At 44.6% G+C, this 17,250-nt stretch overlaps 1 protein-coding gene across 1 annotated transcript in view; it reads left to right on the forward strand.

Annotated features, from left to right (window-relative positions):
* Positions 1 to 547: 547 nt before the first annotated feature.
* The window catches only part of LOC129344269 (1-acylglycerol-3-phosphate O-acyltransferase Pnpla3-like), a 58,826-nt gene continuing 42,123 nt past the window's right edge, over positions 548 to 17,250 (forward strand). The window contains exons 1-3 of the mRNA XM_055000835.1: positions 548 to 766; positions 12,322 to 12,554; positions 17,008 to 17,073. Of these exons, the coding sequence (XP_054856810.1) occupies positions 577 to 766; positions 12,322 to 12,554; positions 17,008 to 17,073 (489 nt within the window). The 5' untranslated portion in view covers positions 548 to 576. The remainder of the gene's footprint in view (positions 767 to 12,321; positions 12,555 to 17,007; positions 17,074 to 17,250) is intronic.

Below are 17,250 nucleotides of genomic sequence, written 5' to 3' on the forward strand. Positions count from 1 at the left end.
ATCAGGGCGGTTTACAAGGTATGCTATTATCATTCCCCACACCACCACTCACTCTGTGGGGAGGGTGGGGCTGAGAGAGCCCCTAGAAGCTGTGACTGCCCCAAGGTCACCCAGGGGGCTTCAAGCGGAAGAGTGGGGTGGGGGGGGCTCACACCCGGCTCTCCAGATTAGAGTCCTGCCGCTCTTAACCGCTGCGCCGATCTCACTCTGAGGTAAGTCGCGCAGCATTCACTGAAGATACTTTCTGGCGAGTCGGGGAGACTCAGGCTGAGGAGGAGGGTCTAAATTAAGACCCGCCTCCTCCGCCGCCAGCCACGCAGAGAAGCCGGCCGGCCCGCGCACGCGCGCAGCCGCCGCCAACCCCGCCCCAGCGCGTGCCTCCCCCTCCCCCGCGGCGCGTCAGCCCTGACGCACCGCGCCCCTCCCCGCCTCGGCTGATTTGAATGGCGCCGCCCCATTGGCGGGAGCCTCTGGCCCCACGTTCGGGGGCGGGGCGAGCGGGCCGGCCGCGGCGGTCTCCGCGGAGCTGCCGATTATGAAACGCGCTGCCGGCCGGCCGGCCTGAGGGCGAGCGGGATGCCGGAGCGCCGCCGCGGGGGCCGGAGCGTGTCGTTCGCCGGGTGCGGCTTCTTGGGCGTCTACCACATCGGCGCCGCCGCCTGCCTGCAGGAGCGCGCCCCGCGCCTCATCCGCGACGCCCGCCGGATCTACGGGGCCTCGGCCGGGGCGCTCACCGGCGCCGTGCTGGTCGGCGGCGGCTCTCTGGGTGCGTCTCTGCGGCCGCGCGGGGGGGGGGGGGGAGATCGGTTCTGCCCGTTACGGCGCTCGGGTTCTCAAGTGACAGCCCCTCCGCGTGTCGCCCCTTCGGGGAAGAGGCGCCCTGTCGCCTCTCGCGCCAGCTGTGAGGGGAAATAAACTGGGAAATCCCGGTTCCTTCTCTCCCCGCAACGGTTATTACGTCTGAGTGCTGTTTCACGTGAACACGACGTATAATTGATGGATGCCGCTAGTACAACCGCTTGGTTGCTTACCTGGCGCCCTCCCCCCTCGGAAGGGGTCACTGGCGAAATGCTTCCCCTCGACCAGGTCTGGTGCAGGTTCAGTTGCCCGTGTGGGGAAAGAGCCTTAGTCGAGCGCTGAGTTGCTTCGCCTCCAAGGACAGAAGTTGCGCGCCGGGTTTTTTGGCCAAGTCAGCAACAAGGAGCAAAATTCCTGCTAAGTGACACCAACTGGTATTTACGAGGGGAGGACCCACCAGGGCTGGCCCCCCCTCTCATTTCCCCGTCTTCCTTTCCCTGCTTCCCATAGCCTCTCCCCCCTTTCCTGCTTCCTTCTCTCCTTCCCACCTTCCTTTGCCTGCCCCCTTGTCTTCTTGCCCCCTTCCGCACAGCATTCTCTCTCCTATGGCCCAGTGCGTGGGGCGGGCTGGGCTGGGCTTAGTTGCACTATAGTGGCGAGACCGGGGGGGGGCGGATATTTCACTTGTCCTTGTATTCCCTTCCCCACACTATTTGCACTGTCCCTCCTCTGTCCTCCCCCCCCATTCCTTTCTCTTTCCCTCTGGCAGCTTCTTCCCCTATGTCCTTCTCTCCTTCAAACCCTCTAAGCAACTTTCCTTTTATCTGCCCCCCATCTTCATCTATATTTCTTTATTACTTTATTTCATTTATATACTGCACTTCTCTGAATGTGGACCCAAAACTTCCTTCAGCATTCTCCTTGCCTGCATGTTATCCTCACAACAACCCGGTGAAGTAGGTTAGACTAAGGGTGTGAGACTGGATCAAAGTCACCTAGGCAGCTTCCACAGCAAAGTGGTGTCTCCCAGATCCTAGTCTGAAACTCTAACCACTACACTAAACTAGTTTGAAGCGGGGGGGGGGGGGATGCTGTTGAACAGTAGCTGGCAGCCACACCTGAGTGTGTAATGCAAGTTGTATGGTACCAAGTCATCTGCTGAGCGCTTCTGGGCCTGGCCCCAATAAGTCCTCCCTCAAAGGCTAAAATAGCCCTAGACTCCGCCCCCCCCCCCCCCCCGTCTTTTACTGATAAAAACAATCCTGGAATACTAGTTAACTGGTTATGGTTGTGTAGTAACAGCCACTGGGTTAAAGCGACAGGTGCGCCTTTTATCATTTGGGTTTTTTTAAAAAAACCTCACCCATGTATCTTTTTTAAAGATTTTGGATATATATATATATATATATATTTTGCAAACTTGGGGCATTTTTCAGCTATGTAGGAAGATCCCGTCTTGTCTCCAGATTTAAGTAGCCTCAGATCAGGGCCCCTAGGCTATTATTATGTAAGATAAATGGAACCATTGCAGCTACAGCGTGCATTTCAGCATGCTCACCTAGTGGAAGTTCTTAAGATCTTCAACCACAAGCATCATGCTGGCTCTCTCTGTGTTTTTGTCATCCATTGTGTTAGAGGTACAAGAGCCCTGCAGTATCACTTGAATTTCTGCCTGTCATTGAAGTTTTAAGAAAGAAAGCACATAAAACAGTAATATAAAATGTTCCTAAATGTGTAGCTGGAGTGTCCTTATGAGCTGAATTGCATTAGCTTAGCTAATGGCCTTTCATTTTTATTCTGAAGTGTTCTTTAGTGATTCTGGCTATTTAGCTTTGATCAAAGTAGCTTCTTTTAAATCTTCCTGGTTTACAGTTCTTTACTTAAAATTCCTTCTTTGGTTTAAGACCTAATATTATTAAGAGACTTGGTTCTACACCTGTAAATTCTTTTATTAGGAAATGGATCCAGAAGATGGACTATTTAAGTACGTATTTTCATCCCTTTAGGATTACCACTTTATTTTTTGGAATTCCTCCCCCTAGATTACTGCCTTCCTATGCCTTCTACTTGACTGTCCCAAATTATTTTAGAGCTTTCTTAAGTGTCTCAGTTAAACGTGCAGTTCACCCCATTATGAGTGGCAGGTTAATGAAATTTCCTTTTTCAGACCATTTGTGTGATAGTTCTTTAGGGAAAATTGGTATGTTGGTGCATATTTTATTGGAATGTCCTTTGTGACTCTTAGACATCTATTTTTAACACACTGATTGGACAAATATTTCTATAAGATAATTCCACTCCTTTTATCTGATGGGTTTCCTAATATTACCCTTGCTGTTGCCCTGGCCTAGATAGCCCATGTGAGCCTGATCTCGTCCGATCTCAGAAGCTCAGCAGGGTCGGACTTGGTTGGTAATTGAATGGGAGATCTCCATCGAAGACCAGGGTAGCAGAGGCAGGCAATGGCAAGCCACCTCTGTTTGTCTTTTGCCATGAAAACCCCGTTGTGGTCGCCATAAGTCAACTATGACTTGAGGGCACTCTCCACAACCACATCCTTGCTGTTACTAATTTTTTATATTTTTGATATTAAATCTAGGTTATGATAATTATCTGATGAGGGTTTGTGACTGCTCAAGATATTGTGAAGAGCTTTAATCAGATGAAAGGAAATCTAAAGAGCTTTAATCAGATGAAAGGAAGTCTTGATGGAGACCGATGAACATAGTCATGAGCCCTCACCTGCAGGTGCTTGTGTACCTCCCAGGTTTTCTCTGGTTTTTCTCCAAACCTGCTTTCCTGCAAAATTTTGGGAAAGGTTGCAACAAAGTCTGAATGTCTTCTGTTTGCATGTGAAAGTTTGGATTTTCTCAGTCTTGCCCATATGGCATTTTCCTGCCCCTTTTTTGGCCATATCCTCCCCCTGTCAGTAGAAGGCTTTTTTAAAAATGGCACTTAAATATCGTTATATCTAGGGCTGCCAACTGCCTGCAGAAAGTATCCTGTGTATTACAGGCTTAATGGGCTGCTGTAGAACAGTGGTTAAGTCGTTGGGTTGTGAACAAGCATTCTGCTGGTTTGAATCCCGCTACTGCCATGAGCTCTGCAGGTGGCCTTGGATAAACCACTCCTCTCAGCCCCAGCTGTATTGATATGATATATTGATATGTGTGTTAGATGACTCTTCTAATGTACATGTGGCAGTACAACTGTGTAACTCTATTGTTTTAAGCCCCTCACCAAGGTTGTTCTATTCTAGGCCTCTAGACTTCATTTGTGACCTGTCTAGTTATGGAGCTGGGCTAGCCCTGTTTCTGTGTGCAAAGGTATTTTGAATAACTTTCAGCAACTCTTCTCCTGTAGTTCTAGCTATATCCACAACACTAAAATGGGAAGTGGCAATTCTGCTGAAAATATGACGTTAGGAAATGGTGGATTGGCCAATTCTTAGTATGTGTGAGAAGATGATGTTTATTGCTGTGGAAACAGGAAATCAGAAATCCACTCATTATATTCTGAGGGTAATGCATGATGATCTTCAGAAAATCCTTTTGCCCGCATCTTTTACAAAGTGCTGTGATTAATAGTAACGTTTCATATTTCAGCTCCTTACCATCTCTACAGGAAAATAGGAACTAGTTGGGGAGGACTAAATGAGATGCCTGTACCTTTAAGAAATGAAATGGTCTCTGAGATTGTTCTAGCCGTTGTGGGGGGTTGCTAGACAACCACAACAGTATTGCCAGCTTTCAAATCTTGCTTTCTGACCGTAAAAGGGGGGGGGGCATTTCCAGTGCTGTTTTGGCCTCCCTGTCTACATCTGCTCCCCTCTCTCCTGTCCTGTAGGGAGGCCATATCGGGCCTGACCCTGCTGTAACCTCTGGGAAACTGGCTGTTGTGAAGTTTGTGCAGCTTACCCTGATGCAGTGGTGGCAACCAGATTACTTGATGCCACACAACTTGCCTGGGCCCAGTAGCAGCCTCTGCACAACTTGTGCAACTTGGCAGTGACTGGCAGTGGCTGCCACACAACTTAGCTAAGTGACTTGTTTGCCACGATACTTTTGCTACTGGGCCACACTTTTCCTAGAGTGAGGCTGTCAGGTGAGGGAAGGGGGAAAAGCTGAGAGAGAGCTAGTGTAGTGGTTAGAGTGTCAGATTAGGATCTTGGAGACCCAGGTTCACCTCTCTGTCATGGAGCTTGCCTTGCAGGGTTGTAATGAAGTTCCTCAGCCCCGACACTGGCGGGTGAAGGAGGCTGCAGGGATGAAGGGATAAGCCTGCACCTCCCCGCCGGGCGCTCTTTTCGCCTGTCAGAGTCGGGGCTGAGGAACTCCTCGGCCCCAACACAGGCGGGCGAAGGAGGCCACGGGGATGCAGGCATAAGCTTGCACCTCCCTGCCGGGTGCTCCATTCGCCCGCTGGAGTCGGGGCTGAGGAACTCCTTGGCCCTGACACTGGCGGGCGAAGGAGGCCACGGGGATGCAGGCATAAGCTTGCACCTCCCCGCCCGGCACTCCGTTCGCCCGCTGGAGTCAGGAGACAGCGGGGATGCAGGCATAAGCGTGCACCTCAGCAGAGCAAAGGTAAGTGGCGGGGGGCTGGGTGTTGTGGGTTTTTTTAAGGGCCCTGCTGCTTACAAGTGGCAGGACAGGGCCCTTTAAACTATCAGCTGGCATGCGGCAGGGGGGAATCCCCCATCGCCTGCCAGCTGATCGGGGAGGGGCTAAGTGGGGGGTTGGGAAGTGGGGGTGGGGGGGTTGCTGGGAGAAAACTCAGCCCCCTGAATCACTTTGGAATGCTCCGAATCTTTACAGAGCATTCCGAAGTGATTAAAATATCCAAATTTTTACCCAATTTTGGGTATTTCTGAATGTTTTTACCCGAAGCAGGAAATCCGAATATTTTCAGCGTTCACACCTCTATTTATTAACAGAGGGACACACTTGCCAATGGTTTACTTATATGCAAATTGTGGAAAGGTTTAAAGTTGACAAGAGGCAATATGATTTTGACCATTTTAAGAATGAATCTGAGACAGAACTATATACAAATGATGAACATGTTATTGCTAAAATGTATAAACGCGTGTTGAAATTTGAGACAGAGCAAGTGGAAGAATGTATGATTAAATGGGCTAAAAACTTTAGATGTGATATATTAATGGAACAGTGGGAAAATATGTGGCTAAAATTTACATTAAGATCCAGTCTTAAGGAGAATTTTTATAAGATGATGTATCGTTGGTATATGACTCCTGAGATATTGGCTAGAATGTATAAGAGTGTGTCAAACTTATGCTGGAAATATGCTCAACACGAAGGATCATTTTTTCATATGTGGTGGACATGTAAGAAAGAAAAAAACATTTTGGACAGAAATATCATTATCAATTCAGAACATTTTAATAATTAAAATGCAAATGAAATCAGTTACATTTTTATTGGGAATTATGAATATTCAGTTGAAAAGAAGTTTTAGAACTCTGTTTTATACATGATTACAGCAGCAAGACTATTATATGCAACAACAAAATAGGAAGAGTTCAACACTGCCTACAATGGAGGAATGGCTGATAAAGGTGCTGGAATTTGCAATGATGGCAAAACTTACTTCACTGATTAGAAAAAATAAAATAAGTTCATTTGTTGATGAATAGAAACACCTAAGAGACTTTTAACATGAAATAGCCGATAATGATTTTGTTGTGCTCTGGGCACAACAAAATCATGCTGAGGTGGCTCACTAGTAGGTCAGGTGGTCTCACAGAGGGGCAGGTGAGCAGTAGTCCGAAAGCCAAGCCAAGGTCTAGTGTCAAGAGAGGGGCGAGCAAGCGAGAGTCCAAAGCCAAGCTGAAGTCAGGAGTCGAGAAGTCAGTCAGAGAAGCAGGCAAGCGAGAGTCAAAGGCTATTCCGAGGTCAGAGTACGAGAGTTCAATCCAGGGCAGGGCAAGGTGCAAGGCAGGATCTCGAGCTTCCAGGTGCACTGCTTCTGGTCACAGGGAGTGGCAAACAAAGTTGCTTCTACATTGAGTTCTGGGCAGTGTCTTCCTTTTATGCTCAGGTTGAGGTAAGAGAGCGAGGGGCAGGTGTTTCCGCTTTGCCTGATTGTGGCGCCTTGCTCTCTGAGATCAGCTCTGTCTGATGCTGAGCCTGTAAGCGTGCACTCCTGCGTCTTTCCCACACAGCCACCCTTGCCCTATTCCTCCATTTTGTGGATGGCTCAGGTTTCTCGGGAGCCAGTCTCTCCTCTGCTCTGTCCGAGCCCTCCTCTCCAACGGCATTCCCAGAGGTCCCTGGCTGCATCCCTTGCTGCTTTTCCAAGGGTTCTTCCAGTGCCGTGACTGGCCCCGGTGCCAGTTCTTCCAGTTCCTCGCCCTCCAAGGAGGACCCCGTGGTGGGTGGTAAGGTGTTAAGACGAGACTGATTAATGACAGATTTGATGATTTATGGACTAAGGAACTGGCACGTTCGAAAAAAAGAGCTTTTAATTACAACACAGAGTAAGTGAAAATTTGAAAATGATATCAGTACAGTTTTACTTTTCTTTCTATGTTCTTTCTTTTGTTTGTATATTTTGTTATTCTTGTGTGTTGGTTAGTTGTTTTTGTTTGTTTGACTAGTTTGTTATTATTATTTTTATTTTATTACACTTCTAGACCGCCCTCCCTGTCAGACAGGCTCAGGGTGGTGTAACAACATACGATTTTTACATAAAGATTAAAAACAATAAAACATTATATGTAATTGTTTTTTAGGTTTTGTCTTTTTATTATATAAAATAATTAAAAAAAATATGAAGTCTAAAAAAATGGGGTGATTAAAACTCAAAAATAATAGAACGAATACCTGTAGCTTTAAGAAAAGAATCACCACTGAGATTGAGCTCTCCAGGCCATTTGGGGGTTGTTAACCAACTATATTTCCCAACCTTCTAAGCCTTGGTTTCTGTAAAGCACAGCTGTGTCGGGGGACCTGGGGTGAGCATGGACAGAGCAGCCCTGGAAATGGTCACGCTCCCCTCCATCATGTTCCCTGATGGAGGAGGACTCACTGGGGACTGAGTGTTCAGCGATCACTGAAGCCTTACCTGCTTAGCTTGGCTGCAACCGGTGATGGCAGCCACCACACAACTTGGTGAGAATGTTCCTAAGGAGAGGTGAAGATAGGGATAGCTGAAGATGGGACTGGGAGCAGGTAAGGGTGGCTGGTAAGCAGGAAGGAAAGAAGAAAGTAGGACAAGGCGAGAGTCTGTGGTGGGGGCTGCCAAGGAAGGAAATAGTAGGAATGTGGATACAGGGAAAATGGGATGCCCCTGCAAGTCCTTGAAGGTCCCCTGGGTGTAGAATTCTAAAGTTGGGCCAGTCATCGTTCTGGTTACTAAAATAATTAACAAGAAACCATAGTGTAATTCTTAGAACTGATAAGCCGGGGCTCATGACCCCTTGAGTTAAGTTAATGCGATATATTAAAATTTGTCAGAAATGTTATTGAAAAATACTTTAATATATGATTGTATGTATTATCTGGAAAGACTACCAAGTATCATGATTTTGTCGTTCTTGATGTGCCATGATAGCATGTTTTTTTGGTTATCCTTTCCAGATTTGTAACACTCGGAAATGTACGTGAAACTATTAGCTAAGTATCTTACAGTGCTGTCCTAAGCAGAATTACACCTTCTGAGCCCGGTGACTTCAGTGGATGTAACTGTTCAGAATGGTACTGTTAGAGAATCAAATACTTATTCATTACACAATGTTGCCTTCACTTTATCATTGTATCAGTAGTGGCCACTAAGTATAAATACAGATATTAGCAAACACAGTTTATAACCTATATCTTCAAAATTTAACTTTTGAAGTTGTGAGATGTCGCGCTTTCTGAATGATCTATTCCCCAAATCTGAATTTTATCTCTGTATGTAAATACACAACTTCAGTTTGATCTTCTCTGTAGTAATGAAGAAAACCTTAGTGCAAATCTTGTTTTATTTTTGGTTTTTTTCGACTTCAGGCAAATAACTATTATAATGTTGTGGATCTGATCAGAACAGTGGCAGATGTGTGTGTTTAACCGTCTTCTCCTGGGTCATTTTTCAATTAAAAAGTTGCCCTCCCCAAGCAATTGTGCAAGAGATAAGATGGTGGATGCGGAATCTTTTCCCCTCTGCTTGTGGGATAATCTTTTGAAGGGTTGATATTGATGGGGAGAAATTCCCATTGGGAAAGGGTTAAGCATACATGTTTGCACATGCAGGGAGCTGAGGTCACATCTGCAGCTTCCTTTGTTGCATTTAAAAAAAAAAAGATCTGAAAGAAAGTTCATAAATCTCCTTAAAATGTATATATGTAAAGTTATATGCTCCCTGAATGTATTTCTTTGGTTTGCTTTAACAACATATATAAATGATTATCAAATATGTCATTGATAAGTAAAGATTACTATAATAAGAGAAACAGAATATTGCTAATTATATTTTCAGTAGCTCTTGAGTTCACTTGGTATACCCCCTGGTCTTTGAATTGTGTCATTTCTTTTTTTTTGTTTGTATTAGTAGGTCAGATTCCTTTTGAAAAGGTGATTCCCAGAGAGGAAGGACAGAAGTTCTTACAGGGATGAAAAGTAGCCGTAATAAAGTAGCTGTTGTTGATGGTAGTGCATTCTCAGCAGTGTGATTGGGCAAGGAAAATAAGCTGAGACTCTGCCGACATGTGATATGATTAGTTATCTTCTCCTGTGGAGAAGGTTACAATAGGACATTAACCTCTCTCTCTCTCTTTCTCTCTCTCTCTCTCTCTCTCTCTCTCATACACATGCGCGCACACACACAAAGAAGAGGGATGAACCACATAATAAATGCCTGTGCCTTCAAAAGTCAGTAACGTTAACAGGCTAATCTGTATGACAATATTTAAAAAATAGTTTTGAGTGTGCTTATTTTAGAATAGTTACAGAAATCTGCGGCTAGGTGTCTAATAGTGCAATCCTATGCACTATTCACTATTACTCCAGTCAAAGCCCATTGAAATCAGTGGGCTTAGACTGGAGCAACTCTGCATAGGATTGCACTATAAGAGTTTAATTATAGCTATTTTGGAAATGTATTTCTTAAGTATTAAAATTCTGATATAACCATATTGTTCTTGTGAGGTATGTGTAGAAACTGCCTTTGTCCTTCAGTACAAACAGGGCATGAAGGCAACACCTCTTGTGCTGCTGCCCGGTAGCATTTATTGGCCAGAGATAAGCTAAATTAAGAGATAATTATGAGTTATGGTGTTTGGGTTAAAGGGGTTGGTGTCAGATATACCTCCAGCATATCTGTCATGTGTACGGATTTCTTGCTGCTGTGTGTGTAGTGTACCTCTGAGAACATGTAGAGGGAAAGCTGTTTTGCTGAATGGTTGCTAGCTGCTTGTCTTGAAGGTGTTTTGGTTACAATTTCCTGGCAGGCTTGAGAACGTGGCCTTGAAGTTCCAGCAGAGACTGCACCAGCCTCCTAAGAGACTGAGCAGAGCTCATCCTTTCCCTCCTCCCCTCTTCCCTGGCTCCTTGGCTCAGCGTGCCAAAATCCTAATGGACTTTCTTTCCCCGGTGGTGGGTGGGGGAGCTTTGTCCTATAATTAACCTTGCTTTGCAACCTTGAGTCACTTCAGCCAATGATCCTGTCTGACCATCTTGATACTGATATTCTTCTATAATAAAGTAACTTTAACTCGTATACACCTGAGTGATGCAGTAAAGTGTTTGGGGGAATTACTTGGCAAGACCTGACAGTTGGAGCCATGATGCCTTGGAAGAAGAGAGATCTGGCTACTTTAGTAACTGCTAAAGATAGTCTATGTGGAATAAATACTTTTAACCTGTGGGGGGGGGGAATTATTACAGAGTAAATGCCCATGTTAATGCAGAAATGGTTGTAATTGGTTTTATATAATGAAGTTCTACAAAGAAGTTTGTTATCTCTGGAGACATAAATTCACATGAAAAATGCAGAGCTAAGCATTTGTGATGGTTTCTTCTAGACAGAACGTTAAGTCCTGTGGGGTAGATAGAAAAGATTAACCTTAAATAATCTTTAATGAAGTCTTTAGCACAGCATGAAGTTATGCCCCTAATCCATGAATTACTGGAACTCATTTTCAAAACTTTTCTTGAACATTTCATAACTATATTGTCTCATCCTATAGATTTACAAATTATTAATCCCTATTCCAGGACCATGGGGAAGGCAATGGCAAACCACCCCGTAAAAAGTCTGCCAAGAAAACGTTGTGATGCGACGTCCCCCCCATGGGTCAGTAATGACTCGGTGCTTGCACAGGGGACTACCTTTACCTTTTATCTATTCCAGGACCAAATATTTTGAGCTGTAACGTATTTTAATTGAAAACTATATTAAGATATTTTTTCTCCCCGAAAGCATTTTATTTAAAAAAATCCTATTTTTAATTTTTTTAAAAAAATCATTGATTTTGGTCTACCCTGCCTATGCCTCTGTCCCATAGATTGGCCTGCAGCCAGACTTCAAGAGATCTACAGCAGATGAGTAATCTAGGAAGTAGCTCTGATGCTACTCATAGATCCAGAGGAGTTAGCCGTGTTAGTCTGTAGTAGCAAAATCGAAAATAGTCCAGTAACACCTTTAAGACTAACCAACTTTACTGTAGCATAAGCTTTCGAGAATCACAGTTCTCTTCGTCAGATGCGTCTGATGCTACTCAGTCACCTATCTCAGAAAGGGCAAATTAGAGGCCAGATGAGATGGCATCAGTCTTCCGTGATGGATTTTTAAGAACTGTACTGGAGATGATGCTGTCCATGGGACATTGCCATTTTCTGTCCATTTGCTAGTTTTGTTCCTGGATTCCAGGTGCAAAATAGATTTTTGCAGGGCTTTTTTTCAGCTGGAACGTGGTGGAATGGAGTTCCGGCACCTCTTGAAAATGGTCACATGGCCGGTGGCCCCAGACAGAGGGGAGTTTAGATTGCCCTCCGCACCACTCCTCTTTTTAAACTTTGGAAAAAAAAACACCCTTGTTCCAGCTGACCCAAAGTGACATCATTGCGCAGTCCTGCAGGTGGTACCGGTGCACCACCTCCCACCAGGAGTTGCCCCCTGTGCTGGCAACCCACTGAGTTCCACCACCTCTTTTCCCATAAAAAAACCCTTGGATTTTTGGATTAGATTGGAACTGAACTTAGTTTGAACAAGGGATCTTTTGGGGCGAGAGAACATAACCACTCCATCTTCTGTATGCCTGTGGCCTTAACTTGAACATATATATCAAAAGCTTTATTTTCTTTCTAAAATATTATTTTAAAAGTTTGAGAGGTTCATCAGTCATACCCAAATGTTAAAATATACCATTGTTTATTAGACAAAGGAATAGGTTTTCTCCATAAACTTGTTTTGATACTCTTTAAAGCTTGTTTTTTAAAAAATAAACGCTCAAAAATCAATATGGAAAAAAACCTTTAAACGAATGGCCTAGTTCATAATGGATGATCTGTCTTTCAGCGGAAGCTTGTGCAGATGTTCTGGGGCTTGCCAAAGAAGCAAGGAAGCGAAATCTTGGTCCACTTCACCCTTCCTTCAATGTGATGAAGATAATGAGAGATGGACTCTACAAAAATCTTCCAGAAAATACTCATCAGTTGCTGTCAGGGAAACTCTGCATTTCACTTACCAGAGTGTCTGATGGCAAAAATGTTTTGGTATCGAACTTTAATTCTAAAGAAGAAGTTGTTCAGGTATGTTCTAAGTTGTCACTACAAAAAAAACGTGTTGCGTTATCAGTTCTTCACACTGTTTAACGTAATGTTCAGAATACTTTGTGAGACCTTAATTATATCGATTATACATCAAGCATATATTGAGCAGTTGTTTAAAAAATCAGCATTGATTCATTTTTGCTTTAGAAATTATATTTACTTGTTTCTGGTAGGTGTCTGTTTCATTGCAAATAGGACCTTTATGACTAACCAACTTCTTTGTAGCATAAGCTTTCAAGAACCACAGCTGTCTTTGTCAGATTGCATCTGATGAACAGAAGAGCAGTGGTTCTCGAAAGCTTATGCTACAAATAAGTTGGTTAGTCTTAAAGGTGCTACTGGACTCTACTATTTTGCAACTACAGACTAATTTACCTGGATTTCAGTAAAGCTTTTGATAAGGTTCCCCATTGTCCATGAATGTTCCATGGATCTTCCCAGAAATATTCGCACCGATCAGATCAACCAACGAACGTAAGGCAATTACCGAGAATGACTGTTTAATTGTAACAATGCTAGCTATATACTCCTTGCCCCTCCCTTTTCCTATGGAACGGAACTCTTGGCTTTGACAGCCTTTCAACGCTAGAAAACTCAACTGTAACTATGTAACTTCCCTACTTTCTATAACTGATAGGCTAACTCCTGTCAGACATTAAACTATAATTATGTAACTTCTGCCTTCTATGCCAGTCAGGTTAACCCCTGTCTGACATTCTGCCCCCCTTATTTTCAACTTCCCCTCGGCTTATCTGGATATCGTTTGTGAAACTCCTTAACTAATTTTGGAGCTTTAACATCTTCCGCTGTGACCCACTGTTGGTGACTTTGATTAAAATGTTTCCACTGTATAAGGTATAAAAGTTTCCCTTGTTTGCGTTTTGAATCCAGAATAGATTCTACTTCATGATGCGGTTGGCCGTTCACCATCATCCCCCTCCCTTATCCTCACTTGGAAATAAGCATCTTTTAAGTCCAGTTTTGAAAAGGTTTTACCTTGCGCCACCACACTGAGCAAGTCTCTAATTACAGGGAGGGGGTATGCATTTGACATAGATACAGAATTTATTCCTCGGTAATCCATACACAGTCTTAACCCCTCATCCATCTTTTGGCGAAATAATACCGGTGCCGCATGAGCGGAGCTAGCAGAGCAGATGAATCCCCGCTTCAGGTTTTTGTCAGTGAAGTCTCTCAGTTCTTGTCTTCGGCTGGGCTCATGGAGTACAATTTCCCCTTAGGTAACTTTTCCCCGAGAATAAGTTCAATAGCACAGTTCATGCCCCTATAAGAGGGTAGCTCATCAGCTTCTTTTTCATGAAACACTTGTTTTAAATCTCAGTACTCGGGGAATGACTCCTTCCTCTTCTGTGGTTAATAGCACAGTCTCTAACGGGGACGGTGCCTCCCTGCCCCACTCTTTAGTCCATGCATGTTTCGCACAACGATCTCCCTTAAAGACTTTGGCTTTCCCCCCCCTGCATCAGCCTTATGGGGCATTGTGCTGCAAAATGTCCCATGCCCCCACAGTTGAGGCATAGTCCTTGTCTCCATCGTGCTTCTCTCCCAGTCATGGAGATAGGAGCTTTTGGACCCAGCGCAGCACGGCCACTGTCTGCAGTGGTCGGTCTCCTTGCTCCAGCGTGCTGCTTCATCCTAACAAGTTTTACCACTTGAGTTCTATTTTCGACCTCACATGCCAACTGGATCCAATCTAATAGGGTTTGTGGGTCATCCTGCATTAATTCTCTATCTAGCAAGTCAGCATTTAATCCATTTTGAAAAAGTTCATTTTTTACTTCTTCATGGTAGCCCAGAACTTTGGTGGGCTAGTCGTCTAAATTCGGCAGTGTATTCCCTGACAGTTCTGGACTCCTGTTTGATGGTTCTGAGCTTTGTTCTAGCTCTCTCCCCTTCCATTGGGTCGTCAAATTGAGCTTTGAGAGCATATACAAAAGCGTTTAAGTCATGCAGCTCAGGTGCTCCCATGTTATACAGGGTTACGTCCCAGGTGACTCGTCCGACTGTGTTCCTCAGGAAACAAATGTCCCAAATCGTGGAAAAACTCCATGGCTTATACTATGAAGAATCCAAGGTTTCTGGAGTTCCCATCAAATGTGGCTTCTAATTTGAACTATCCTTGCGGCAATCCTGCTGCGAGGGCTCCTGCTCCCTGGTATCCCACCGTCTGGTGGATTGGGGCTGCTCCAAAGGGAGGTGGTTGCAAGTGTCTGTAGCCCATTGGAGCAGCCTGCAGTATCCCTCCATACTGTGGTTGAAAAGCTTGTGCTCAGATTCTTTGGACTCCCTGCACGATATTCACTGGAGGACTCCCCCCGCCCTTGCCTGTGTCCCATTTGTACTTTCTGAGGGACATTCATTTGAGGACCCCCCACTTGTGGGTGTCCTACTTGTACTCTTGTCCCCGTTGGGACAATGATGGGGGTTCCTTGTGATTGGCCTGGTTGAGGTACGCTCATCCCAATGACGGCAACCGATGTCCCTGTGCTTGCTTGAACTTGAACTGGTAAGTTCCTTGACACTCTCATCCCCATTGCGGTACTTGGCGCCCCTGCGCCTCTCACGATTGGAGATATGGTCAAAGGCTGTGGGGCCCCTCTTGCCTGGGTCCCCCCTTGTTGGATCCTCACTTCCCCCTGGGGTGGTAAAGTGGAGATTATTGGTACTGTTAGGGGAGGTTGACTCTGTGAGTTCATTGACACTCTCGTCCCCATTGTGGTAGTTGGCGCCCCTGCGCCGGCCGCAGTCGGGGGAACGGACGATGATTGTGCTCTCCCATATGAATCCATCCCTACTCCACGGGACAATATATTTGGGCTGTCACTAAGGGGAAAGGTGGCAGAACACTCCTTCCTTCTATTCCTGTTGCTACTACCGGAACCTGTGTGGTGAAAGGAACTATTTGGTCGTCCACGAACTGCTCGGGAGTCATTAAATCAGCTTTTCTCCGTTCCAGCAGTATAGTCCCTGCAAAGTCTATGGGTTTTTGTCCCATTTGCGAGACTCTCCCCCGCTGTGGCAGGAGAGGGGGATCTCTCTAACCCCTCGCTAACTCCTGTTATTGTCCTTGCCGGTGCCTCCGGCGCACTCATGTTCTCTTGTTGTTTACGGAGGTTCCGTTCCCATTCTTGTTGTATCCTCAAGGCATGAGCCAGTTCTTCTTTGATTTCCTATCAAAATGTCAGGCTATGGATGGCAGGATATGGTAGACAGATCCCTGGACCATTGCAGCAAGATACAGGTTCTTGGTTAAACGGTTTTTATTCAGAAATCAGATCATTTCCATATATATGTCCATAGGACTACTCAGAAGCAAGGTAAGCATCTAAGCAGTAAGAGTAAAAGTGGATAGGAATGACATGTGAGAGAGACTTCTCTTTTAACATTCAAGTCTGCTCCTTTCCCCCCTCCCAATCATAAACAAAGTTTTTTGCGCTCTCCTGGTGTGAGAACGTTCTACATATTTGTAATATCAAGTTGAGTCACTAAGAAGCAAGACATAGCAAAGTCTGAGAGGGAGTACAAGGTCAGAAACATGGGAAGCTGTTACAGTCCATCAGATAAACACCTGTGGAAGCCTGTGAAAGAAATAGTTATGACACTGGTAAAATGACATTAAGTTACAGCAGGATACAGTGGTTCAGTACAGAAGGATCATTCAGATTGGCATGGATGGGGCTGAGACATGACACCCCACTTCAGATCAAGCAAATAAGTAAGGCACAGAGCATTGCTTCAGGAGGTGTAAAGCAACATGAAATCAGGTCACCGGGTTTCTTTCATCCCAAACTCCCGTTTCTAAATTGTGGTTAGAACTATGTTGTGTGTCCTCCAAGAACTGTGTAGGTTTTTGCCAGTTGCTGTCCAATTCTGTATATCCAACCGTAGAAGTCCTACAGGATTTCTTCCTTGACTTTTGGCTCACTAGATACATGCTGAAATACTGCTATCAAACAAACATCTAGTGGCACCTTCAAGACTAGTAACATTTATTTCAGTATGAGCTTTTGTGGGTCACAGCACACTTTTGCATCAATTTTTCCCTTTCTTACATTGAGATTTACACTTTGAAAGTCTCATAATATAATTTGCATCAAGCCTTGATTCTTCCCTCTCAAAATTGACATGCTTCCAAAAAAATTCTCCAATATGGTTTCCCATCACATACTTATCCTATGCGAAGGGCTGTGTCACCCACAAAAACTCATATTGAAATAAATATTGTTAGCCTTTAAGGTACCAATAGATTTTTGTTTCATTTAAAAAACAGCAGACTAATATAGCTGCCCCTTTGGAATATTATCATCATTTGCAAATTCGTGGACAAATAATTAGTGGCTGGAGGTTTGAAAATGTTATCACCTAGTAAGTCTTCTGGCTATTAGAAGTCTAACCTTATTTTTTTTTGTAGGCTTTGCTTTGCAGTTCCTTTGTACCTATATACTGTGGCCTCATTCCACCTTCATTTAGAGGGGTGGTAAGTATTGTTCATATAAAATAGCATGAGAGAACTTGTAGGTTGATGTCACTCATCACCTGAAACGTTGTAGTAATTCTTTCATATGACAGCAACACAAATCTTGGAGGCAGCCATCATCACTAGAAATTTTAAAACAATTTTAAATTGTTCAGCAGGTAAAGTTATGAACACAAT

Source organism: Eublepharis macularius, chromosome 16, assembly GCF_028583425.1.
Source record: "Eublepharis macularius isolate TG4126 chromosome 16, MPM_Emac_v1.0, whole genome shotgun sequence".
In the NCBI taxonomy this organism is placed as follows: domain Eukaryota; kingdom Metazoa; phylum Chordata; class Lepidosauria; order Squamata; family Eublepharidae; genus Eublepharis; species Eublepharis macularius.